The sequence below is a fragment of the Babylonia areolata genome, chromosome 35, assembly GCF_041734735.1.
Source record: "Babylonia areolata isolate BAREFJ2019XMU chromosome 35, ASM4173473v1, whole genome shotgun sequence".
Classification (NCBI taxonomy): Eukaryota; Metazoa; Mollusca; class Gastropoda; order Neogastropoda; family Buccinidae; genus Babylonia; species Babylonia areolata.
This window is the reverse complement of record NC_134910.1, coordinates 11,607,496-11,634,004: the sequence shown is the minus strand read 5'-3', so window position 1 is coordinate 11,634,004 and position 26,509 is coordinate 11,607,496. Positions and strand designations below refer to the sequence as shown.

The 26,509-nt window shown below is 40.5% G+C and overlaps 2 protein-coding genes across 5 annotated transcripts in view; one reads left to right on the top strand and one right to left on the bottom strand.

The window, feature by feature from the left end:
• Positions 1 to 9,954: 9,954 nt before the first annotated feature.
• Positions 9,955 to 22,216, bottom strand: LOC143277738 (uncharacterized). Its single transcript, XM_076582639.1, has 3 exons — positions 22,079 to 22,216; positions 18,992 to 19,103; positions 9,955 to 18,000 (listed from the first exon to the last, which is right to left on the bottom strand). Exons 2-3 carry the CDS (start codon positions 19,005 to 19,007, stop codon positions 16,454 to 16,456), a joined length of 1,563 nt encoding a protein of 520 aa, XP_076438754.1. The 5' UTR covers positions 19,008 to 19,103; positions 22,079 to 22,216; the 3' UTR covers positions 9,955 to 16,453.
• A 4,147-nt stretch (positions 22,217 to 26,363) lies between these two features.
• Positions 26,364 to 26,509, top strand: part of LOC143277957 (uncharacterized) — an 83,806-nt gene continuing 83,660 nt past the window's right edge. For all 4 annotated transcript variants that reach the window (XR_013053816.1, XM_076582939.1, XM_076582940.1 and 1 more), the window contains exon 1: positions 26,364 to 26,509. This exon is cut by the window's right edge and continues 305 nt beyond it. The gene's annotated coding sequence lies outside the window, so the exon portion shown is untranslated.

Genomic DNA, 26,509 nt, shown 5'->3' with positions numbered 1-26,509 from the left:
GGCCCTTGTACGTGCGCCTTTTCGTTTTGGGGGGGAAAAAAAAAGAATTTGCTTTTTATTCAACGTTGTAATGATATGCTAGTATTCAACAGACTGTTTTTCTGTTGCACGTTGATCAAACTGAATTCGACAGCAGGTCAGTCGAATGATCAATTATGATTGATCAATTATTAATCTTAATGGCAGTGGTGTTTTTTTGTGGGTTTTTTTTTTTTCAGAGTGAATCTGAACTCATGAAGGGAGAATGTGAACGGTTTTGTGTGTGTGTGCGTGTGTGTGTGTGTGTGTGTGTGTGTGTGTGTGTGTGTGTGTGTGCGTGCGTGTGTGTGTGTGTGTGTGTGTGTGTGTGTGCGTGCGTGTGTGTGTGTGTGTGCGCGCGCGCGCGCGCGCGTGTGTGTGTGTGTGTGTGTGTGTGCCGAGTGTGCCCTTATACTTTACTTTACTGTGTCAGCGGTGTAGGTCCCTGTAGACCTGTACGCTGGTCTGGGTATTTACCACACTGCATGCATGGTTGGAGGCTAAGGGCAGTTATTCCTGGCATTTCGGGTGATAGACGGATGGTTCGTTTCTCCAGTGGTTGTCTAGCCTGTTCTTAAAAGTATTGACTGTTTGTGCAGTGACTACCTCATCTGGGAGACTGTTCCATGTTGAAATGATTCTGTTTGAGAAGTAGTTTGCCCTAAGGTTGAGTCTACTGGATGTCTTCTTCAGTTTGAGTGAATGCCCTCTGAGTTGTCTCTGCTGATTGTCTGCTTTTGTCAGGGGTGGCCTATCAGTCTTGTACATTTTGTGAATGTATTTGAAGCCTTCAATCATGTCCCCCCGCAATCTTCTGTGTTCCAGTGTGGGTAGTTTGAGGGTTCTCAGTCTCTCTGGGTAGGGCTTGTCTTTGAGCTTGGCCAGTAGCTTGGTTGCTCGTCTCTGAACGTCCTCTATCTCGCTGCAGAGGCCTTTCTGGTGTGGCTGCCAGACAGCGTGACCATATTCTAGGATTGGTCTGACCAGGCTCTTGAACAGCAGAATGAAGGTATTTTCTGTGAGATGGCTGAAAGTTCTTCTTATGATTCCCACCATTCTGTTGGCCTTGGCAGTTGCTTGTTCGACATGTCTCCTGAAGGTTAGTTTGTTGTCTATGGTCACCCCTAGGTCCCTTTCTGTCTCGGTTTCTGCCAGTGTGAGATGGTTAGTGGTGCCGTCCTTGTTTGTGTCCCTCATCTGGTACTTAGCGTTAGATTTCTGGTTGCCCAGCTTCATGACACAGCACTTCTGTGGATGGAACCTGAGGAGCCAGGTGTTGGACCATTCCTCTAACTTATACAGGTCCTGTTGTAGCTGGTCTGTTGAGCCTGGGGTGTCGCTTCGTACGTACATCTTTGTATCGTCCGCAAACATTTTCGCAGGAGACCTTGTAATGCTTGGCAAGTCGTTAATAAAAATAACGAAGAGAAACGGACCAAGTATGCTGCCCTGCGGGATTCCACTGCACACGTCAGCTTCTTTAGATAGGCAACCATTGATGTGGACCCTCTGCTTTCTCTGGCTCAGGAACGCCTCAATCCACTGGAGTACTCTCCCTTTGATTCCATGGGCTTCGACTTTCTGGAGCAGGCGTCGATGGGGGACGGTGTCAAAAGCCTTTTGGAAGTCCATGTAAATCGCATCAATGCATCCGCCGTCATCTAGTATCTTTGTCCACTCGTCCAGGACTTCTAGCAGCTGTGTCGTACAGGATCTACCACTAACAAACCCGTGTTGGTCCATGGAGATGAGGTTGGAGTCCTCCAGATGCTTGACTGTGTGTCTGCGGATGATTTTTTCCATACATTTGCAGAGAATACATGTGAGACTTACTGGACGGTAGTTGCATGCTTCCGCACGGCTTCCCTTTTTGTAGATGGGCGTGATTGTGGCACGGCGCCAATCCTGTGGGATGTTCCCCTCTTCTAGAGACCTTCTGAAGAGTTTCGTAACAGGGTATGACAGGAGGTCTGCTACTTGCGTCAGGATGACAGGGCTGATCTGGTCTGGACCTGGTGCCTTGCTAGTATGTAGACCTGTTAGTATCTTCCTCACTTCCTCTTCTGAAATGTCTATATCTGATAGTTCTTCCAGGTAACTGTAGGTTGGGGGGGATGGGAGTGGTCCAACATCTTCCTCTGTGAATACACTATGGAAAAATGAGTTCAGGACTTCTGTTTTCTCCTGGTCTGTTTTCGTTTTTGTCCCATCTTCCTTTTTGATGTCTGATATTCCTGATTTGGATGTTGTCTTGCTTTTAATGAAATTCCAGAATGCTTTTGGATTGTTCTTTGCTTCCTTAGCAATGGCTTCTTCTTGTTTTGATTTGGATTTTTTACATTTCTTTTTTGCTTGGTTTCGAGCCCTGATGTAAGCTTTGTGATCAGTGTCGTTTTTGCTTTTTCTCCATTGCCTGAACATTTTATGCTTTTCCTTCACTGCCTCCTTTGCCTCTTCATCTATCCATCCTTTTCCTTTGTGTGGTTTTGTTACGGGTGTTGACGCATCTACAGCTTCAATAATTTTGCTCTTCAGGGTTTGCCATGCATCTTCAACTGTTTCTCCCATCTCCTTGTCCCAGTCGACTCCTGCCAGTTTTTGTCGAAGTAGTTCTCTATCAGTCTTCCTATAGTTGAGTCTAGCCTGTTGTGGTGTCTCCTCGTATGTACAAATCAGCTCAAAAGTGAGAACACAATGGTCACTTTTGCCGATTCCTGCACCAATGCTGATGTCGCTTATGATGTCTTCCCTGTTGGTGAATATCAGGTCAAGGATGTTTGCTTTTTGGCCCTTCCGATATCTTGTAGGTTCTTTCTGGTGCTGTGTGAGGAATGCATCCCTTGTAGCCTTGAGGAAGAGAGTTGCCTGATGATCTTCATGGGCTGTGCTTCTCTCGTTTTCCCAGTCAATTTCAGGATAATTTAGGTCACCCATGATGAGTATGTGAGAGTTGCGTCGCTCTGCAGCAGCTCTGAGAATTTGGTTGATCTGCAAATTGTTTTCGTCTGGACTGTGCGGACTCCTGTAGATTACACCTACCAGAAGTGAATCACTGCCTGACAATGGGCATTCCACAAAGACTGATTCCTCTGCTGCAGTTTTCATTTGGTCACAGGCTGAAGCTCTCATGTCTTTCTTCAGGTAGATGACTATTCCCCTTCCCCTTTCTTCCAGATTGTGGAAGGGCTCATATCCTTTTATAGCTATTTCTGCCTCCTTGACCTCAAACCTACTGTTCTTGGGTTTCACTTCAGTTATTGCAATCACGTCTGGATTGTCCATTTCCACCAGTGCCATCAGTTCCTCTCGTTTGTTAAGCAGCTGATCAGCATTAGTGTACAAACATTTGATATTTCTATTACCAAACTCACTTTGTACAGTTGACTCTGGAACAACAGATTTAAAACTATGTACAGTTGGTATCGCTGCTTTGTCTACTGGCCTCCCTCCACCGGCCGTGTTGGGTACTTCCCAACATTGACCACTTTCCCGCTGCGTCGAATCCAGAGGGCATGCTCGTCCCCCGAGTCCTTGGATTGTTGTCGTTTCAGTACCATTTGCTTGAAGAGTGCCTCCTCTTCCTCTCTTTCTTTTGGGGTGAGGTCTCTTCTCATGGTAATTTTTTGCACCAGTTTGGTCTCTGTCTCAGATTTGTCTTCTTTCTTAATTTTGTGGAAAGTTTTCAGTGTTTTGTCCCTTTCCTGTTCTGACGAGAAGGTGATCCTCATTGGCCTGATTTTGCACTCACTATCCCCGGTGTCTGTATATTTTCCAATGCGCCTGTGCTCGAGTGGCTTGTGGTCCACCTTCAATTCCCTTAGGATCTGTTCCACAAACACTGTGTCCTCTTTTTTTCTCTCCTCTGGGTTTTGGGATTTCTTCTCTGGAAGCCTGAATATCATGAGGTTGCTTTTCCTCTTGATTCTTTCCTCTATCTCCTTGCCTGCCTCCTCTATCTCCCTGCCTGTCTGAGGTGGCCTGTCACTTGAAATTTCTTTTACTGCCTGAACCATTTCCTTTGTGAAGTTTCCTTGCTTAATTTCAGTCATTGTGCTACCTAGTTCCTCCACCTTTTCACTCAGCTCACTCACTTTTTTCTCCATCTGTAATACCCCTCCAAGAAATTTCGTGGCTGCTCGGTTACATTGTTTGGTACAGTACCAGTGTAGCATTGGCATCTCTTTCTTGGCACCTTCTGTTAGCACCTTGTAGGTCTTGTCGTCTATCCCTGCACACGCTATGTGGTGCCATAGGTCACACAGTTCGCACTTCAATCCTTTATCTTTCGTTGAGACAGGGGCGGAACAGATACCACACTTTTCTTCTTCAGTCACGTCAGCTTTCGATCCTCTTCTATTTCCATGCTTTGAAGACGACATATTTGAAAGAGAAGTAAAGCAAAAACACCCACCTTGATCGTCAGTCCTTGTTAGTACAGTCCAGTCTAGGTGTATTTTGATGGTTTTTGAGTCCCAATTTCAATTTTGTACTGCCAGAGCCAGCAGTAGTGCTACTCCAACAGTATCCAGAATGTTGGGAGTATTAATAATACTGCGAACTACAGAACACACTCGACTTCCGTTTCGCCATGACGAGCTCACAATGTTTAAGTATAATTTTTAGAAGAGTTTTAGAGTTTATTGGTCTAACTTGACTTAGACTAGTACACTGGTTTACTACACTATCATTTCGGCACAAAACTTCACTAGTTTGATCCTCATTATTCTTTGAAAAACGAGTTTTAGTTGAAAATTTTTCACACCACAGAGAAAAACCACGTCCATCCTCGCGCATGCGCATTGACATCTCTATGCATTTCAGTAGACATTCTGCTCTTGTCTCTCACGCAGTCTCCATTCAGTTTGTCCTCAGTTTTCCTTTTCCCCCTTATATGTACATCTTTTTCAGTTTTCTTCTTCTTCTTCTTTTTTTTTTTTTTTTTTTTTTTAAACTCAGAACTTGACTGGATGTTGGGTGGAAAGATGCTTAAATGATAACCTCATTTCAATTCTCATTAAAAAACCCAAAAGTTTTTGTTTTGTTGTTTGTTTTTGTTTAACTTGTTTTGTCATGATTTGAGTAGACAGGTTTTGTTCTTTCTCTGCCGATTCGGTACGTTTGTTCTCGGGTGTGGCTGACGTGACGACACGCTTTATTGAAGTCAGTCAAAATTGATATTCAAGCTCCTTTACTGGCTGTATTGTACTATGATTGTGATAAGTTACTTTGCATTGCATTGCATATTGTACTACACTGCGTTGTATTGTAATGCATTGTATTGTAATATTTTTGGTTACAACTGAGTCAGTGAAATTCGGGCTGCTCTCCCCGGGGGAGAACCGAACGCGTTGCAACAGCTTGTGCGGCAACGCAACCCAGGCCAGTTTTTTTTTTTTGTTTTTTTTTTTTTGTTTTTTTTTCTCAGTGTCTGCAAGTATATCCATGTTACGATCATATTGGATTTTTCAACTCATGCAATTTTGCCCCGTGACATCTCCGGCTTTAATTGTTGCTTTGGGTTCTTTTACGCGCGCTTCAGTAGTGCATGCCGCTGCCGTTGCGCACAGGACCTGGGTTTGTATCGCGCCAATTCGAATGACTAGCATCCTGGCCACCGCTCAAGATCCAATGAGGGAGAAGAGGGGGGGGTGAGGCCCAGGGGGGCGGGGGTTAAAAAACACACCGCAAAAACCCCCAACAAACAAACAAAAAAAAAAAACCCGGTCCGTATCAGACCAAACCTTTGCGGGCCTGACCGGCTTCACACTCATTGCTTCTTCCCTCGTCCTCGCTCAGAGGAACAGGACCGGCGTTCGACTGAGAAACCTTAATCGTGTTCTGATTTAGAATGCTAAATCATATCAATATTAAGGCGTTAGTCAGTGTAGGCCTGATAAGGCCTTTTGTCGCCCGGGTTGAAACTGGGGGGAAGAAAAAGATATAGTCCCCACATATAAGCATTTTTCCAACGTTGACTGAGTTCGCAATGCCTGTCGGCAGTTCATAAAGCCTAAAATCTGACGGTCCGCTGGAACAATGCGGCTGTGATCTTCAAGTAGGTAAAAGAATAAGCCAAAAAAAAAAAAACACACACACACACACACACACACACACCGAGAAAGAGAGAGGCCTATACAGACAGAAATGGATAGACGATGACAAAGCAAAACACATTCCTCTGACATCAATTCAAATCAAACAGTCGTTTTCTTTGAACTGTTTTTACTACTAGAAGCGTACAACATGACACAAAAAAGCAGTAAGCAGAATGTGCAGGAAGTGTGCATGTGTTGTAGACTGTATTGTATTAAACTGTGTTATAACACTGTACTATACTGAGTTAATTGAATTGTATTTATATTGTACTACACTGCATTACGTATTATTGTACTGTTGTGTATTATGCTGTATTGTATTGGGTATTACTGTATTGTAATGCATTGCATTACATTATGTTTTGTACCATACATCAATAAACTTTAGTGCATTGTATTACACCATTATTATTGTGCTGGTCTGTATTGTTATTGTACTGTGTTGTCTTATGTAATATTGTACTGTGTAGTGTTGTAGTTTTAAACTATGGTATTGTACGATTGTACTGTACGTATCATTGTTATGATACTGTACTGTATTGTTACTATCTTGACAAAACTCAAAATCAGGTTGCTCTGCCTGGATAGAGCGCGTCACCAGCTAGTTTCAAATTGTGTGTGTGTGTGTGTGTGTGTGTGTGTGTGTGTTGTATGTGCGCGATCTTCGTCTGAAAAAAACCCCAAACCATAGACGGGAATGGTCACAGCAGAAAGTTAACTGGAGTAATGATAAATATTGTAACTTGTAAGCCTACACCGCCAGCAAGATTTGTAATATCCAATAGCAATTTTACATATAACAATACATCGGCAAGCTCACAATACCAGAAAAGAAGAGCTGACCAATTTATAGCAGTCTACAAATAGGCCTGTACATTTGGATTTGAAAATGGGATTTACGTACCAAATAATTAGAACATGTTAGCAATTTTAAAATAGCATGATGCGGTCAAACTGAACCCGCATACTATTTCGTTGCATTTTGAAATATATCTTATCTTTGCAATAAAAATAATTTTACATGAACAATAAGAACAAGAGAGGCAGAGCCTTCAAGACTCACTTGTGATACACTTTTTAAAAAATCCAAGCTTTTTATGTATTGAGTATAATGCATTTACTGATATATTTATATTTTTTATATTCTCTAAACTTGGCACTTTGATCTGATATTCGACTCAACAAAAGATCTGTCATTATTTTCATTTTTTGTTCAAACAGGAACTTCTTTTGCTAAGCATGAAAGTTTTGTTTATTGCAAACGTTTTGCTGCAGGCAGTAAAACAAGGGAAATTACTCTGCTGGGGGACTTAGTTTGCTTTAAACTGATCTTTCTCATCTTAAATATTACATTTTGAAATTATACTCAATACATAAAAAGCTTGGATGTTTTTTAAAAAGTACATCATAAGTGAGTCTTGAAGGCCTTGCCTCTCTTGTTTCAAAATGTAATATTTAAGATGAGAAAGATCAGTTTAAAGCAAATTAACTCCCCCTAGCATTACAGAGTAATTTCCCTTTTTTACTATCTGCACCAAAACGTTTGCAAAATAAATAAAACTTCCATGCTTAGCAAAAGAAGTTCCTGTTTGAACAAAAAATGATAATAATGACTGCTCTAGCTGTTGGGTCAGAATATCAGATCAAAGTGCCAAGTTTAGAGAATACAAAAAATATAAATATAACAGTAAATGCAGTTTGCATATAATTAGGCTTCATTCTTTATTTTTTTGTGCCCATCCCAGAGGCGCAATATTGTTTTAAACAAGATGACTGGAAAGAACTGAATTTTTCCTATTTTTATGCCAAATTTGGTGTCAACTGACAAAGTAGTTGCAGAGAAAATGTCAATGTTAAAGTTTACCACGGACACACAGACACACAGACACACAGCCACACACACACACACACAGACAACCGAACACCGGGTTAAAACATAGACTCACTTGTTTACACAAGTGAGTCAACAAGAGAGGCAAGGCCTTCAAGACTCACTTGTGATGCACTTTTTTATTTAAAATGCAAGCTTTTTATGTATTGAGTATAATGCATTTACTGATATATTTATATTTTTTATATTCTCTAAACTTGGCACTTTGATCTGATATTCGACTCAACAAAAGATCTGTCATTATTTTCATTTTTTGTTCAAACAGGAACTTCTTTTGCTAAGCATGAAAGTTTTGTTTATTGCAAACGTTTTGCTGCAGGCAGTAAAACAAGGGAAATTACTCTGCTGGGGGACTTAGTTTGCTTTAAACTGATCTTTCTCATCTTAAATATTACATTTTGAAATTATACTCAATACATAAAAAGCTTGGATGTTTTTTAAAAAGTACATCATAAGTGAGTCTTGAAGGCCTTGCCTCTCTTGTTTCAAAATGTAATATTTAAGATGAGAAAGATCAGTTTAAAGCAAATTAACTCCCCCTAGCATTACAGAGTAATTTCCCTTTTTTACTATCTGCACCAAAACGTTTGCAAAATAAATAAAACTTCCATGCTTAGCAAAAGAAGTTCCTGTTTGAACAAAAAATGATAATAATGACTGCTCTAGCTGTTGGGTCAGAATATCAGATCAAAGTGCCAAGTTTAGAGAATACAAAAAATATAAATATAACAGTAAATGCAGTTTGCATATAATTAGGCTTCATTCTTTATTTTTTTGTGCCCATCCCAGAGGCGCAATATTGTTTTAAACAAGATGACTGGAAAGAACTGAATTTTTCCTATTTTTATGCCAAATTTGGTGTCAACTGACAAAGTAGTTGCAGAGAAAATGTCAATGTTAAAGTTTACCACGGACACACAGACACACAGACACACAGCCACACACACACACACACAGACAACCGAACACCGGGTTAAAACATAGACTCACTTGTTTACACAAGTGAGTCAAAAATAAACTTTGGAAAGATGTCTTTTCTTCCTATGAGGTAATTATTAAAACTTGTTATTGAAATACTCGCAGATGGAGGTTAACAAAACCAAACATGTATATTACAGACATTAAAAAACTTGGTAAAATATCCTTTTCCTGTTATTACATCACTGAAGATCTTATGAGATTTTCTAAAAAGAAAAATCATCCGCGGGCTCAGAAACTGGATTATTGGAATAGGCTACCTGGAATACACACTATCAACACGTAATAATACAAACAGCCATCAAAGAATTAACTGCTAACTACAATATAGTCAACCAAAACAGCACACAGCAACAAGAATTAAAAAAAAAAAAGATCAACTATTAATCTAAGTATTATATCGAAACAAATAACGACACACATTCCTTTCTCTAACAGAAAAAAAGTCCTTTTTAAATAACAGAAGAAAAAAAAAGACGACTTTTCAAAATCAAAAGCATGGCCACGCTAAATATTCTCAGTACATGCAAAAAATATTAGACTCATCTGTTAACACAATGATTTGGAAAGAAACCCTTGAAAGATGCTCACCAAACTGGAGAAAGTATATAATTGGTCCTTACATAGGCATGAATTCAGAGAAAATGTATCAAACATAATAAAATTAAAAATTTTGTTTTTTTTCCTTAATTAATAATAACACTTTAAGTTTCAAAATTTCCTTTCTTATTCATGAAGAAAAAATGGTTTTGGATTGCTTCTTGAAACACATTTTGTCATATACGTCAAGCAAAGGCCATAGATACGATTACAGTTTATAATAGGTGTAACCAAAAACTACACTGACAAATTGGCAAAAAAAAAAAAAGTCAAATCGTGTCACATATTTCAGAGTTCCTAAAAATGAGTAACATTCTTTGACACAAAAAAATCCTTTGTTTATGAACTAGTAAAAAAAAAGTTTTGAATCAAAGCAGTATACACTGAAATTGCTCAAAATTAAAACCATGTCGTCATATTTTGGTCCAAAACAATCAATCAATATTTTGCAGATTTGAATTCTACAATTCCTAAATAAAAATCAGTACATCATTACTTTCCTATCAGCACTAATATTAAGTTTTTTTTCAACCTTTCTGTAGAGATTTTGAGACACCGTCTTTACGGAACACACATGCACAAAAAAAAGAAAGAAAAAAGAAATGAAATGGACATGCAAAATCAGACAATTTTTGATCAAATAATTATATACACTAAACAAAAGCGAATACGAAAAATATTCTGAGTACAAATAAGGAATAGATTCAACCTTTACACACAACGATTCTTCAAAGAACTGAAATACCAAAATTACGTAAAGCCCACGATGGAATACATGGCCACGCTAAATATTCTCAGTACATGCAAAAAATATGTAAGCTCATTCTGTAAACACAATGATTTGGGAAGAACCCTTGAACTGATGCGCACAAACTGGAGAAAGTATATATTGGTCCTACACAGTGCATGGAATTCCAAAGAAAATGTATCCACATAAAAAAGATTAAAAGTTTGTTTGTTTTTTTGTAGTCTTACATTAATAATTATACACATTTCAACGTTTCAATTTCCTTTCTTGTTTATGAAGAAAAAAGTTGTGGTTTTTGTTTTAAACAATTTTGTCATATACAGTCAAGCAAAGGCATATAGATACGTTCCAGTTTATGATAGGTGTTAACACATAACTATCACTGTGATCAATGGCATTTATTACAGGTCAAATCGTGTCACGACTATTTCACGAGGTTCCCTAAAAATGAGTAAAGCTTTGGCACAGCATCACAATCACTTTGTTTTTGTTTTGTTATCTTGAAAAAAAAGGGGGGAGCTCAAAGTCTAGACCGACCGATGTGTCAACATGATAATTATGTGGTATTCTGCGGTTATATGCAGACACTTTGTTGAGATATACTACAGAGATATTCTGTTGGCTTCTTGTCAAATATTATACAGCCACATCGGATGCTCCACACAGAGACATACAGATAGACAGATAGCGAGAGAGAGAGATAGGGAGATAGATAGATAGATAGATATATAGAGAGGGGGGAAGGGGGGGGGGGCACGAACACACGAACAGACCGACGACACTGCTGTTCTTCTTTTCCAAAATTACAAAATCTAAACACCTAACTACACAATTAAAGCAACAAATCTTCATCAAATACACTATTTAACTTTGGGGAAAAAAAACAACAACCAGAAGCAAAAAATTAACAAGATCCACAAAAAGAGAAGAAAAATACCATTGTACACCAAGCTATCCACAAAGCAAGGCAGAACCCCACACGACCCCCCCCCCCCTCCCCACTCGCCTTCAAATACAATGAAGAAACCGAAGAGGTTGCAGATAGAAATCGTTAAGCACTGCTACCACCACCACCTACCATTGCTACATACTACCATCATCGTACCGCCACCATCAAACGACTCCTCCTCGATCTGTGATAAAATGTGTGCATGTGAATACCCACTGAAACCACCTAGATTGTTGTGGCAAAGCAGATTAGGGCACTGTATTGTATTGTATTGTATTGTATTGTATTGTATTGTAATGTATTGTATTATGCTTCTTCTCTATCTTCGTTCGTGGGCTGCAACTCCAACGTTCACTCGCATACATGTACACGAGCGGGCTTGTACGTGTTTGACCGTTTTCACACCGCCATGTAGGCAGCCATACTCCATTTTCGGGGGTGTGCATGCTGGGTATTGTTTCCATAAACCACCGAACGCTGACATGGATTACATGATCTTTAACGTGCGGCGTACTTGATCTTCTGGCGTTATGCTTCAACCACAGCAGATTTTTTCAGCAAGGAATTCGAGCTGCTCTCCCCAGAGAGAGCGCACTTCCACAATCCGACACCAAGGCTGTTTTTTTTCTTCTGTTTTTTTCTTTGTTTTGTTTTGTTTTCTTTTTCGTTTTGTTTTTTTCTGTCTGCAGGTGCATGCGTTTCCAGGCAAAACTCTCCTCTTGCCGTGGGTTCTTTCACGTGCGCTTTTTTGCATGCTGCACACGGGGTCCTCGGTTTATCGTCTCATCGGAAAGAATACCAACCAGACCACAACTCGAGGTCTAGTGGAAGGGTAGAAAGGGGTAGAGTAAAAATTCCAGTTCGTGCGGGCCTCAAACAATGGACACTCGTTTCCAGTAGTCGGGCTCTCTGCCACCGCCATGCCACCGCTCCACTCTCTAAAAATCACATTAAAACAAAACGAAACCCTCCACTAAAAACGAACATCCGCAGGGTGGGGGAGGGGGCGTGTTGTCACGTGTGAGACAAGGAGGGTGGGAACAGAAACCCTTCAAAAAAAAAAAATATATATATATATATTGAAAATCAATCACATTAGAAACCCTTCCGAAACATCAAAAAACAAAAGTATCAACCACGCGGTAAACCCTTCCAAAACATTTTTCTTTCTAACCACATGAGAAATCTTTCCGAAACATCAAAAGCAAAACAACAACAAAAATTCAATCACATTCCAAAACATCAAAAACAAAAACACACTCACATGAAAAACCCTTCCAAAACATCAAACAAAAAACCAACAACAACAAAAATCGATCACATGAGAAATCCTTCCAAAACAACAACAACAACAACAACAAACAAATAAAAACAAAAACAACAACAAAAAACAACAACAACAACATCACATTAGAAAACCTTCCAAAACATCAAAAACAAAAATATATTCATATGAAAAACTCTTCCAAAACATCAAACAAACAAACAAAAAATCGATCACATGAGAAACCTTTCCAAAACATCAAAAACAAAAAAACTCCAATCACATTAGAAACCCTTCCAATACCTTTTTTTTCTCCCAAATTCAATCACGCGAGAAACCCTCCAAAACTTCAAAAACAAACAAAAATTCTGTTACATGGGAAATCCTTCTAAAACATTAAAAAAAAAAAAAAATTACATGAGAAACCCTTCTAAAACATACAGACACACACACACACACACACACACACACACACACACACAAAACAACGACAAAAATGAAATATCACCACTCTACACTGCATTCATGAGCTACACCGTAAGCGCAATGCATTCCACTTCAGATTCAATTGAAAACACACACACACACACACACACACACATACACATACATACACACACACACACATACATACACACACACTCACATACACACACAAATCCCCGTCAGGTTCATATGAAACACAAACGAAGATCACACTGGCAAAAAACAAAACAAAGCCTGCAAAATGGGCACCTTGTTGCCCATCTCAGTATTCACACTAACAAAGCATGCGATACAACAAAGCAGTCTTGACCGCATCCCAGACACGGCAGAGAAGAGGACACTCAGAGCACAGCACAAAGGAGGCAGGAATGAGGAGGTGACAAAGAACATGAAAACATCAACAACAAGAGGCAAAGCCTTCAAGACTCACTTGTGCTTCACGCTTTATCCTGTAAAGGAATCATTAGGAGGAGAGAAAAAAAAAGAGATTTTAAAAATGGTTGAAAAGAGCTCTGTATTAAATATGATGGATAAGCTTGGGAGAAGAAAAAAGAAAAGAAAAGAAAAAAAATGTAATGTTTAAGATGAGAAAGATCAGTTTAAAGCAAATTAAGTCCCCTAGCATTAATTACAGAGTAATTTCCCTTTTTTACTATCTGCACCAAAACGTTTGCAAAATAAATAAAACTTCCATGCTTAGCAAAAGAAGTTCCTGTTTGAACAAAAAATGATAATAATGACTGCTCTTGTTGTTGGGTCAGAATATCAGATCAAAGTGCCAAGTTTAGAGAATACACAAAATATAAATATAACAGTAAATGCAGTTTGCATATAATTAGGCTTCATTTTTAAAAATTTTTTTTGTGCCCATCCCAGAGGTGCAATATTGTTTTAAACAAGATGACTGGAAAGAACTGAATTTTTCCTATTTTTATGCCTAATTTGGTGTCAGCTGACAAAGTATTTGCAGAGAAAATGTCAATGTTAAAGTTTACCACGGAGACTCAGACACACACAGACAACCGAACACCGGGTTAAAACATACTCACTTTGTTTACACAAGTGAGTCAAAAATGGCGGAAAACGGAGCGACACACACACACAGAAAGAAAATTCCAGCCACAAATATCCGAAAGGCTGATAAGTTGTTTGTACATCAAAGATGTTCACAGCATCGTCATAGGTTGGGGGAAAAAAACATTCAAATGCATTCAAAACAAGTTCTTAACAACTGTACAGAAAAAAAACCCCTCAAATGACACCATGGAACTATGTTACTGAATACGTACTGTTCTGCTTACATTATGTTGTTGTGGACTTGTTAGTATTTAGAACATCATTATGTCTTTAGCCTGTACCTTCTAATGAACAAAGTGCATAAATTTTGTATCTGTAAACCTTTGTCTGAATTATAAAAAAAAAGTGGAAAAAAATCTTTTCATATCAATTAAAGTATTTCCAGACAACCAAAATCAAAGGGTGGACGTCAAAAAGCCGAGGTCGAAGGAAATGATTGTGGGTGCGTGCGCGCGCACGTACCTGTGTGTGTGGTGAGTTTGAATCGATGAATTCGATGATTGTATGATAGTTGTGCTCAACTATGACCATCAGAACGGCAGAGGAGGTAACTGCTGTCCCCACTATCTGGGCTAGAATTTGATTTTTGTGGAGAGTATCTTGCCCAAGTCACATCCCCACTCTCTCGGCCAAGATGTTTTTCGGACAACCGGCGTTGGGGATGGTTCCCAAAGGCCAACTAGCCCCCGAGGCTGCAGCACTAAGAGCCAGTGCAATCTTGCCTCCTAGTTTGAGAGTCATAGTCCTTCACAAAAGACGAAGCTGTAAATGATTTCCCATTGTAATTGTCCCAACTGTAAGCTTACGTCAATCTGTGATATAAGCTAAGTGTTGGGCACCTGGGATACTTACGAACAAGGAGAGGAATTACCGGCCATGACACCTGCAGTTAAGACCAAGAGTATCTGCCAGCTCAGGTTCCTTCAAAATCCTCCGCAAAGTGTTACGGCGCAGCGATCGACAGTTTGCTTGTTTTTGTTGTTTTTAGGCGGGAGGGGTGGGTGGGAGGCCTGGGGGGTGGGGGGGTGGGGGGGCATAAGACTTTCCACCCTTGTTTGACAACCGAAGGCAAAATGAAAACAACACACACACACACACACACACACACACACACACACACACATATATATATATATATATATATACATTTATAGTTTTTTCACAACCAAGACAGAACTGCATTGTCAAAGTAAATACATGATCAGTACAGTTAAACCTACAACATGTATAAGACTATAAGGATGCAAACTGTAGCATTCAATTTTTTCACAATCAATCTGGAATTGCATAATCAAAATGAATACATGATCAGTTCAAATTAATTTGTAACATCTGTGAGGATGCATATTGTACCTCTCTTTCCGGCTTGTTGGTGAAAATGACACTTCTTTCCTTTGTGTTGTTCAGACTTGGCTCAAACACTCTGGTCATCAGAAGACCAGTTGTGTTTTGTGGTGCACTGCATTACATCGAACCATTGTTCTTTCCTGCCATTTGCTATTGACTGTGTGATCATGGAATAAACCAGCAAAAAATGTCAGTAAGGATTTCTGCTTTTCTTTGATTGAGATAACACAACCCTACCAATCTGACCTTCAGATACAAAACTGTTGGATTCTGTATTTGGGTCTACACAAAGACTTCAATAAAAGTTTTTTTCCTTTCCTTTCCACCAGTTTAGTAACTTAACTTCATCATGTTCATGACTTTTTCAAACAATCCCATCAAAGCTTCTACGCCTTTTGCTGATGGCAGAAGTTTCCATGTCCTGAAGAAAGAACGAATGAAAGGTGTTTGGTAGATTGTAATTGATATAAAAACAAATATACGTGCAGGTATGAAATACCACTTCTGTTTCCACTTTGACCGTTAACAAGTTGGGGTTGTATCTCAGGACATCGAAAGATTTTTTTTTAAGCTGTTGTTGTTGTTGTTGCTTTTTCCAGCAGAAAATTCAAATACCGTCTCCAGAAACCTGGACCACGTGTCTAACGTCGGCGTTTGTTTTTGTTGTTCAGATGGAAAACGATCAACGAGAAGCCACTAATTAAAATACCAATGGACAGGTTTTGATTACTTACTTTTGTGGGTCAGGTTTAACCGGGAGATACACAATCTTGTCTGAAGGGGTGCCAATCTCTCACTCAAGTAAACGTCAGATAAGCGGATCCAACAAGTATTTGAAATAACAAAACGTACATAACGAACATCTTTCAAGACCATTAATATAAACGACGATACATAGGCCTGACTAAGCGCGTTGGGTTATGCTGCTGGTCAGGCATCTGCTTGGCAGATGTGGTGTAGCGTATATGGTTTTGTCCGAACGCAGTGACGCCTCCTTGAGCTACTGAAACTGATACATAGGATCAATCTGGCATTCACTCAGCCATTGCGCCAAAAGGGATTGTATGGCATGGATGTCGTCCATGATCTGCAGGCTCAGTCCCTCTTTTGTCTGTTGTACAGAACTGCAAGGGTTGACTTGGTTGGTGGCATACCCATGGTTCCTCTGTGCGGAGCCCCAGGCACTGTACTCAGGAGTGGTGGGAGAAGATAGGGCATTGTTTTCCTCTTCGCCTGCTTCAGTTTTTATCACTTCGCCAATGTAGGCTGTAATAGCATTTTGTATTGTCGTCTTGTCATCCTCTGGCTTAGCTCCACAATTTAGACAAAACCGGGAATTCGGTGCGTACACCTCTCCGCAGCTTCTGCACTGTTTGCCGGCATAATATCCATGACTCATGTGGTGAACTGGCGGAAACATGTTTTCTTGTGCACAGCCAGGGCATTGAGAAAGCTCCATGTCGTAATGCTGACCGCAGTCCATGCACCGAGCAGTATCATCTTTCATCTTAACAATCACTTTCCACTTGGAATCCATAAATGACTGTAGCTTACATGAAGGCTTGCTATCCAATGCAAACGATGTGTAGAACATATGAGTCGAGACCTGTTTCTCTTCATCCGTAAAGTATTGTTTCATCAACCTTGGCATTTCCATGATGTCTGCATCACATCCACTCTGAATAACTCGTTCAGCGCGTTCCATGAGACTCAGGAAGCCAGCTTGTTCCATATTCATGTTGTCGACACACGTGGCAACGGTTTTGTCCAGGATACCTGTCTCCTTATCCACATTTTGCTTGGCCTGTAACAAACTCATGTCAATCTGCTGTTTCAGTTCCTCAGCTCTCCTTTCCATCAATGCCAGAATTTCCTTTTTCTTGGTTGGCAAGTTCTTTTGGTGGTCTTCTGCCTCTCTCAGACGCTTTCTCAGTTTAGGCTCCAGTTTTTCCCGTGACAGTTTCATGACTTGCTTAACCAATTCCTTAGCTTCCGAGCTCTTGGAAGAAAAATCAGTCGTGGCGTGTCCCTCGTGGGACGTCAGTTTACAGTCTCGACAAATGACTGTGGAACACTGGTTACAGAAAAACCTGATCTTCTCATCTTTGTGTGTGGCACAGTATCTTTCCCTTGTAACCTTGACGTGACTATGTCCAGACCCTTGGGCACTCGTCATTTGCAGGACAGTGTGTGATCTGGTGGCAGCGATAGAAGCATGGATGGCGGTGCAAGTGTCGCAAGCAAACTGATCGCAGTCTGTACATTTATGAGTGGCAACATTTTTCTGACACATTTCACACATTCGTGTACCTGCATGCTGACTTGCAACATCCGATTCAATGTAGAAATTGACCTGGAATTTCTCAACGCCACCTTTGGGGATGGTTACGGTGGCTCTACAGGAGGGGCAAGGGAATGTCTTTGACCGTGGCTTGGACTGGACCAATCGCTGGAGGCAGGCAAGACAAAAAGTGTGGTGGCATGGCAGAAATCGAGGCGACGTGAACAACTCCATGCACAGACCACATTCAAGGTGACGTGTAGGACCTGAAACAAATCAAACAAAAATGTTGGAAATAAAGTAAGTTAATGAGACCAGTAAAAGTTAAGTGTTGATAATCAACTGATCGAGGTTTTAATTTGGGCATAACATAAATCAAATTAATGTGTGACTTCTGATGGTATAGAGTCCTGGTGCCTTGACACTTGTATATACAACTTTTACTGCTATCAGCAACAAATGATTCTTCGAAGTGATGGTAGGTGTTCGAATCTGACTGGGTAACAAAACTCCGCCCACTCATCACTCCATTTCCCCAGCTCCCATGCTCTTTCTCATCCAACTCGTGGCCAATAAAACACAGAACTGTACAGACGTGCAACTTCTACCTCTAACAATTATCAAAGACTTTCTGATTAATTTCAGAATAGAATCGCTGTAGCACCATTTTCAAAGTGGACGTATATTTCGCACACAGGCAGACGTGTAAATAGCGGACAAAATAATATCAGTCTGGCATCTTGTGTAAAAGCACTTCTTGCTTATTTACGGCAAATAGGCGTTACAAGAAAATTGTCTAGATATCATTCATTTTATTTGGTTTTTGTATTACTTCTATGCTACACGAATCATGTCTGACAGTCCACCATTTGCCTATATGAGTTAGGGTTTTAGAATAATTCTTCACACACACACACACACACACACATATATATATATATATATATATATATATATATATATATATAAACCATTATTTATGTATCATGCTTATGTAGTCTTAAAAATCAGTTCGTTACACAGACTGAGAGGCCAAACAATACTTTTACACCAGGCACCCCACAGTCTCCCGGAGAGGAAACCACTAACTCGTACCTTCAATGGCAGTCCCAGTGAATATGATTACCTGATTTCTTGCGCACACACACACACACACACACAAAAGAAGGTCATTTCCACATGGACACCATGTATCACCCCGTGTTATAATCTGCAGCATAAAACTGTACCTACAGGACACGTTCAGAAAATACCAACCTTGAGCGCTGGCCATGACTATCCACAAATCATTGACCTGTAAGAAACAGGTCTTGCTCCGAGTGTAAACAGGACAGGAGGTGTGATGGTCTACGACACTGATCACCTGTCTCTGCACATCAGAAAACACAAAAATGGGTTATTAAATTATGCCGATAAAAAACCCATACCCCCCAAAATAACCAGCCTCATCATACGATGCTTATAGTCAATGCAGCACTGACTCAAAGTTGTGTACCTTGTGAATGGAGAGAGTTACCACTCTTTACTATTTGTTGATGCTTACGAACTATGCATAAAACTAGTTAGACTCTTTTTCGGTTGCTTACTGAACGTATAGGGTGAGATAACCTCGTTTCATGCTGCTCACAAGATACGTGAAACCAATCAGAACCTCTAAACTGAAAAGCGAATCACATGGCTAAATCAATCAATCTTCTTCTTCTTCTTCTGCGTTCGTGGGCTGTAACTCCCACGTTCACTCGTATGCACACGAGTGGGCTTTTACGTGTATGACCGTTTTTACCCCGCCATGTAGGCAGCCATACTCCGTTTTCGGGGGTAAATCAATCAATCAAAAACACTTTATTAATCACAATGGAAATTAACTTGTGCAAGTTGAAAGACAATGAGAAAGGAACGCGACCAAAAGCGTTCAACAGTTTATGTTAATTAACCAACAGACTGAAACTTGTTTCACCCTTGGAGATTTGCGGTGCTGCTCAGCGTTTTCTCATCTGCGAGCATATTGGCAAATAGGTACAGAAGAAAAAAAAAGTTTCTTGGACCGCTTGAGAACGCGCTCAATTTTCTTCGTCGGGGCATCGCGAAATGATGCGGAATTTCCGTCAAAAAAGCGGTGTGTGCGGCCAATGTGACACCTTTCACACAGGTGCTTTCTTGCATACGCCTCCCTTCCCTTTTGTTGAACGAGGAAAACAACAACTGTTGTTTGTAAACCAATTAAAAACTGTCATTTTTTGGATGAAACATCGATGTTTCAAACGCACTAGGTTATGTAAGGTGTTCATGGTACACGTATGCCTAAAGCAGCCGTTTGTGTATTCAGTTAAAGACAATTGTGCAACTGACCTGTATGATTAAATCATCTCTCAATCTTTTTTAACATTTTATGCCTGCTTTCATGAAGTGGTACTTAACTTTCTGTGGACCTTGTATGTATCTTTCAGGAGGAGCTAAATGGTTCTATTCTTGGTTAACATGTGGCTGGAAATGTTGAAAGGTTGTCAGATTATATTCCTCTTCTGCTAACTCAAGGAATGAGGCGGTAACGGAGTATGGTAGTGTCGGTTAGACTTTAATGCGTCAGAGATGCAATTCAAAGTTGGCTCGATCTGGTTTATCCATATTACATTAAGTGGAAAACGTTTGTCTGGACTGATTTTTTTTCCCGAATTTGAGATTCCCGGAAAAAGAATGTGTGTGTGTGTGTGTGTGTGTGTGTGTGTGTGTGTGTGTGTTGGGGGTTGTCTTTGCGTGAATATGAAATGAAAGACTATGTCTCTACTCCCTAGTAGACAAAGAGAACCCCCTTAGTTAAAGCGACCATTGAAACATGACGTTATCGCTTCCCAGGCTCGTGTTTTATTCACACGCAAGCGAGACGAAGGTGGCGAATCAAAATGTCTCTTACTTCACCTGAACAATAATTATCAGGTGACACCTGCTCAGCCAGCGGGTGTGCAAGTCGCGCGCAGCACCCTCTCAAATCGCACGCGAAGCGGGTGTTTTCAAGCCTTTTCAGGTCACAGTTTCCGTGATGTTCTGATTGGTCAATATCTCGAGTTCATTTCATCAGCCAACGGAAAAGGGATTCCCAGAAATGCTGCGAACAAAGATTCCCCGAAATGGGAAATAGCGTGAACAAACAGGCATTGCAAAGTACGGTCACAGTAGAACTGGTCGGTAACAGATCAACGAAAAATGACCAGGATCAGATCATCCGCGAGCGTGTGTGTATGCGATAGTATGACGAACAACATCTCTATAGTGGTCCATGGTCCGCAACAAAATCATGTTATCAGATCAAAGGACCAGTTACTGACTACTCGGGAGCCATATGATGGTAAACACATTACGGCTCTTTGTGGAAAATAAAAGGGTTAATGAATAACTGCATACGATAGTATAATTGTAAGTTAAAGGTCCCACACCCTCCAGTTTCCAGCCATAACCTGGGCAGTCAATTCATATTATTCACTGTGTCTAAGTAGGCCAAGTTCAAGTTAACCCGACTGAAGTCAAGTACCCATTCACACTGACATGAGTGAGGTAAAACAAAGTGTCTTTCTCAAGAACAAAATTAATATCACGCCTAAATTGGGTCTGGAACTCTGATACGTACGATGTAGTGAAAACTGGATCAAAACAGTTTCAACGCCTAACCCGGACTGCCGGTTTTGCTTTTGGTTTCATATTCGGACATTGTAACCAAAATAAAACAAGAACAACAATATCATGTGACACACACACACACACACACACACACACACACACACACATCAGAGTGAGGGAGAGACTGTGAGACTGAAAATGACTGAGATGGTTTATTCATTTTAGGCCTTGGCCCCTAATGAAGAGGATTGTGGTTAGACTGATAAACAATAATTTTGACTGAAGCCAGAAAAACAAACAAACGACAACAATTTAACAGTGGAAATATCATACGTAAATCATGAGCATTAAGGGGTAACAATTTCCTGATGTTCAATGGGTTTGAATAATACGTATAGACATATTTCACACATGAGAGAGAGAGAGAGAGAGAGGGGGGGGGGGAGGCGGGGGGGGGGGGGGAATGGAATTTATTCATTAAGGCCAAAGCCCCATATGATGGGGTACTGATGAACATAACAACAACAACAACAACACACACATACACACACACATATATAGAGAGAGATTCACAACACAGAGACTGACAACCTTAACCTTTTGAGCCCTGAGTTCCTGAGCAATTTTAACCCTTCTGCCTGAGCTCCTGAGCCAAAATTTGCAAATAATTGGTATTAAGACTGTTGAGATGTAGTTTTAAACAAACCATCGAAAATTAAATATCCCACTTACCTCATGTGGCGAAACTCATAAACTTCCTGCTTTGACAATATGGCCGTACCCAAAACCAATCTCTTTCTGGTCCTTCGAGGCAGACGACAGGTATGGTAATCAGAGAATGACATCATTGACCATACACATTGCGCATGCGCAACGCGCCTCCTGGCGGTGACATGGGGTAGGTATGGGTGAACGACCCAGTCGAAGCGACCAGCTCAATTTGTGTACTGACAAGATGACATGCCGTACGATAGTCAAACGTAGTTCTTTTGTTTTAGAAAATGCGAACGGGCAAGTTTATAACTGCGAACGATTGCTTTGGGTAGCCTACATGCTGATGATTAAAAATGAAACAGGTCTTGAACTGATTGGACATAACTTATTATTGGAACATCGCACCAGACTGTTGTATTGTTCGTTTTGATCACACATGCACACAAACACACGAACAGACATTTAAACACACACACACCCTCACCGCTCACAAACACACCTGTGCTCACAGCTGTGCAGCATCCGGGTTCGCAAATAGACTCACGTCAAAATATCCTATGGTCTGATTGCCAACGACACTATTTTGCAGATGCCTGTCAAAACTGACGCTCTGTACTGTCACCAGTATGCTTTCTTAAATTCTCCCAGCACTGGCAATACGCATTCAACACATCCGATCAAATAAACTATTTTAAACTGCTGTGTCAAAGTTCAAGTCCTACAACTTGCAATGCTTCCATTGATGTTAGGGTTTTGAGAACACGTTTAATGTAACTTCGCAGTTGTGCGCGAAGAGAAGAAAGAGCGCGGAAATAGAAATAGTTAAGGTTTGACTGCCGGTTTCTTGGAAATGGATATCCATCAAAGTATTAGAAAAAGGTCGAAGCAGACGTTAAATTGTGAAACGCAACCGTTAAGAACGCTTCGTGGTGGGGCGGTATACGAATCGTTCGCAATTAGACGCTGCAGTGCGCAATTACCCATACCTTCCCTATAGGCTACAACTATATATATGTCTATGGAGCAAACCCACTTTTGGTTTTGGTTCGCTGGGTTTCAGTTTTACTATTATTTATTCATTTATTTATTTATTTTATTTTATTTTATTAAAAAAAAAAAATATATATTTTATTTTATTTTGTACGCTTATAGTTGACTTCATCAAGTTTTTGCGCCTTATACATATTATTATTATTATTAGTAGTAGTAGTTTCTTTTTTCCTGAGAAGAAAAAAAAAGATAAACAAAAAAAGATAAGTACATAAAAAAGCCCTTTTTTTGCCCGGTGTGTGTGTGTGTGTGTGTGTGTGTGTGTGTGTGTGTGTGTGCGTGCGTGTGTGTGCGTGTGTGTGTGTGTGTGTTGTGTGTGTGTGTGTGTGTGTGTGTGTGTGTGTGTGTAGGAGGGTGGGGGGTTGCAATTTATACATGATATGTCTTTAAACTTAATGTTGGTTGCAAGATGACCGGGACAGGTGAAAATGAGTACACACAGAGATACAGACAAGCAGTGTAACGCAAACAAGGACTTCCTTCTTTCTCACTTTCTTTTCTCAGTTTTCTTTATTCACAATAACCAAGACAGCCTATAAAGCAATAACATGTATTCATCATTTCACTTTATGTGGCGTCTTGCTGTAAAATATGTAACGGCATACTAGTAAGAGGCTAATGCACAGATTTGCCACAGCAGAGTTTGACATGATCTCTCTCTCTCTCTCTCTCTCTCTCTCTCTCTCTCTCTCTGTGTGTGTGTGTGCTTGTGTTATTTTATTCTGTGTTGGTCCAGCTGTTTGATTTATCAAAAAGGATGTTAATTTGACTGTGGAAATTGATATTTAAAAAAAAAAAAATTCCTTAACCTTAGTATGTTTCACAATTCAGTGTGGTACTGGTTTTTATTTCAAGAGTTGACATTCGCGTTATAGTGGGCTTGTTATTGCAATGATTTTAGGGTCAGTTTGCACTTTTACCTCAAATGGTGCCTTTATTACTATAATGCTTGGAGAAGCATGTAGATCAATATTTTAAATGGAAGCAAGCTTTTTGACCAATATTTCAGTCTAACACTTCAAGCATGCACGGTGGTGTGTATGCATATCACTGTCTTGTCGTTTTCTTCATATTCAAAGACAAGAGAATCACCACATTTTCAGTTACAAACGTCTCCTCCATACATTCTAATGCAATAGCTTTTTTTTTTTTTTTTTTTTTTTTTTTAACTTCAGTGATTTTCCAGTGAGAGGACATTGCACACTGAGATTTTCCAACAACACAGTCTTATTCCCAAAGTGCTGAAAAAAACTAACTCGTAATGTTACTCAAGAGAGAGAGAGAGAGAGAGAGAGAGAGAGAGAGAGAGAGAGAGAGAGAGAGAATAATTGTCATTTTCCAAGATAACATACAGCAAACTTAAACAAGAATGGGTTTTTTTTCAACATCCCTCAGAAACCAGCAAAAAATTAAGATATGAGAATATAGAATAAAGAGAAGTAAACAAACAAAGAGAAATTCACTAATTAATAAAACTAAGGAAAACACAGGATGAAGAACTGAAAACAGGAGAGAGAGAGAGAGAGAGAGAGAGAGAGAGAGAGAGAGAGAGAGAGAAATAAGCGTGCATGTACTATGTGTGTGTGTGTGTGTGTGTGTGTGTGTGTGTGTGTGTGTGTGTGTGTGCCAGTGTATGCGCGCATGAGTGTATGTGGCGAGGGTCTGTGTATAAGTATACGTATGCACCGGCCGCCGTGGCGAAGAGTGGTTAGCCGCGTCGCGAACTGCCGGCTGGGAGGACGGCGGGGGTTCGAATCGCAGTGGAGGTGGGTTTTTCGGCCCGCCGGCGGCCGGTTCCTACCCAGAGTTGAGTGTGCTATGGACTTAAATGGGGAGACTGGGACCACACTGACAGTCAGGTATCATCCACTTCACGGATGCGTCTTTGGATGTGTTGCTCTACTTACTTGACCTACACTGAAAGTGTCTGTATCTCTCGGACCTGGTTGACGCCGAGATAAAAAAAAACAAAACCAAACAAAAAAAACCAAAACAAAACAAAACAAAAAAACAAAAACGAAACAAACAACAACAACAAGAACAAAAAAAAAAAAAAAACAACAACAAAAAAACAAACAAACAAAAAAACAACAAAAACAACAACACACACACACAAAAAAACCCACACAAACAAACAAAGAAAACCACAAATGAAAAAACCGCGTAAATAATTCTTCAGTTTTCATCAGTGTGTGTGTGTGTGTGTGTGTGTGTGTGTGTGTGTGTGTCTGCCACGGTGTGTGTGTGTGTGTGTGTGTGTGTGTGTGTGTGTGTGTGTGTGAGAGAGAGAGAGAGAGAGAGAGAGAGAGAGAGATCTTAAGGATGGATGTGTGATTTGTGTGGGGTTGTGGATTTTCACCTTTTTTCAGCTAAGGGGACACAAACCAAGAAAATAACGATAGCAGAGGGAGTGTTTCGATAGCCTCCCCCACATGCACATCACCTGATTCTCCCTCTCTCCAGAACACGCACATATGTATACGTGTGCGCGCACACGGGCACCCCACCCACACTCCCACAAACGTAACAGAAATGAAAAACGTATGAGAGAGAGAGAGAGAGAGAGGGGGGGGGGGGAGAGGGAGAGAGAGAGAGAGAGAGTGCCAGCCCGCCGTGTGCGCGGCGTGCGCGTGCGTGTGCGTGCCAGTGCGTGCGTGCGCGCGCGCGCGTGTTCTCTCTCTGTTTGTGTCTCAGTGTCACGCATCCAGCTCAATCATCCCAACTCAGTGGTCTCACGAGGCCACGCTCAGACTGACACCTTGAAACTGATTGAACCGAAACTGGTCTCAAAGCCTTCTTCAGTATCAGTTGACAGTGCAAGAAAGTAATTCAATGCCGATTCAAAAGGCATTATCCTCTCCACCACGACCTAACTACCACTGATCTCAGTTTGTCGAGGTCACCATCAACACTACATAATCTACCATGAATGAGATAGCCCTAAATATGGATGACTGCATGACTTCATTCTTTTTGTTATGTCATTTCAAGGCGGCGCGGTAATGAGACATTTTAGCCTATGCTCGGCCAATGAGCGAAAACAAAACAAAATTATTAACAAATCTTTACTGCCAATGTAGATTTACAAGTGCATCGAAATCGTCTTTAATTACACATTTATTTTATGAAGTATTGGGAACTGCAGTCCGTTCAAAGATTAACCTGAATTCGACTGGGCACATGCCACGCTGTCTGCTGTGAAGCACTGCACAACTTTACTGCGCTCTCATTTCCGTTTTGATGAAAACACGGTCAAAAGAACGGAGGTGGACAGCTATTTTTGGTAGTGACTGTGTGCCTTTGCGTATTCCATCCATATTGGCGTATTGTTGCAGACGACGCATTTGATTCAGGAAATTAATTTTGGTCTCCCTTGTGATCTGTTCATCGAGCAGACAC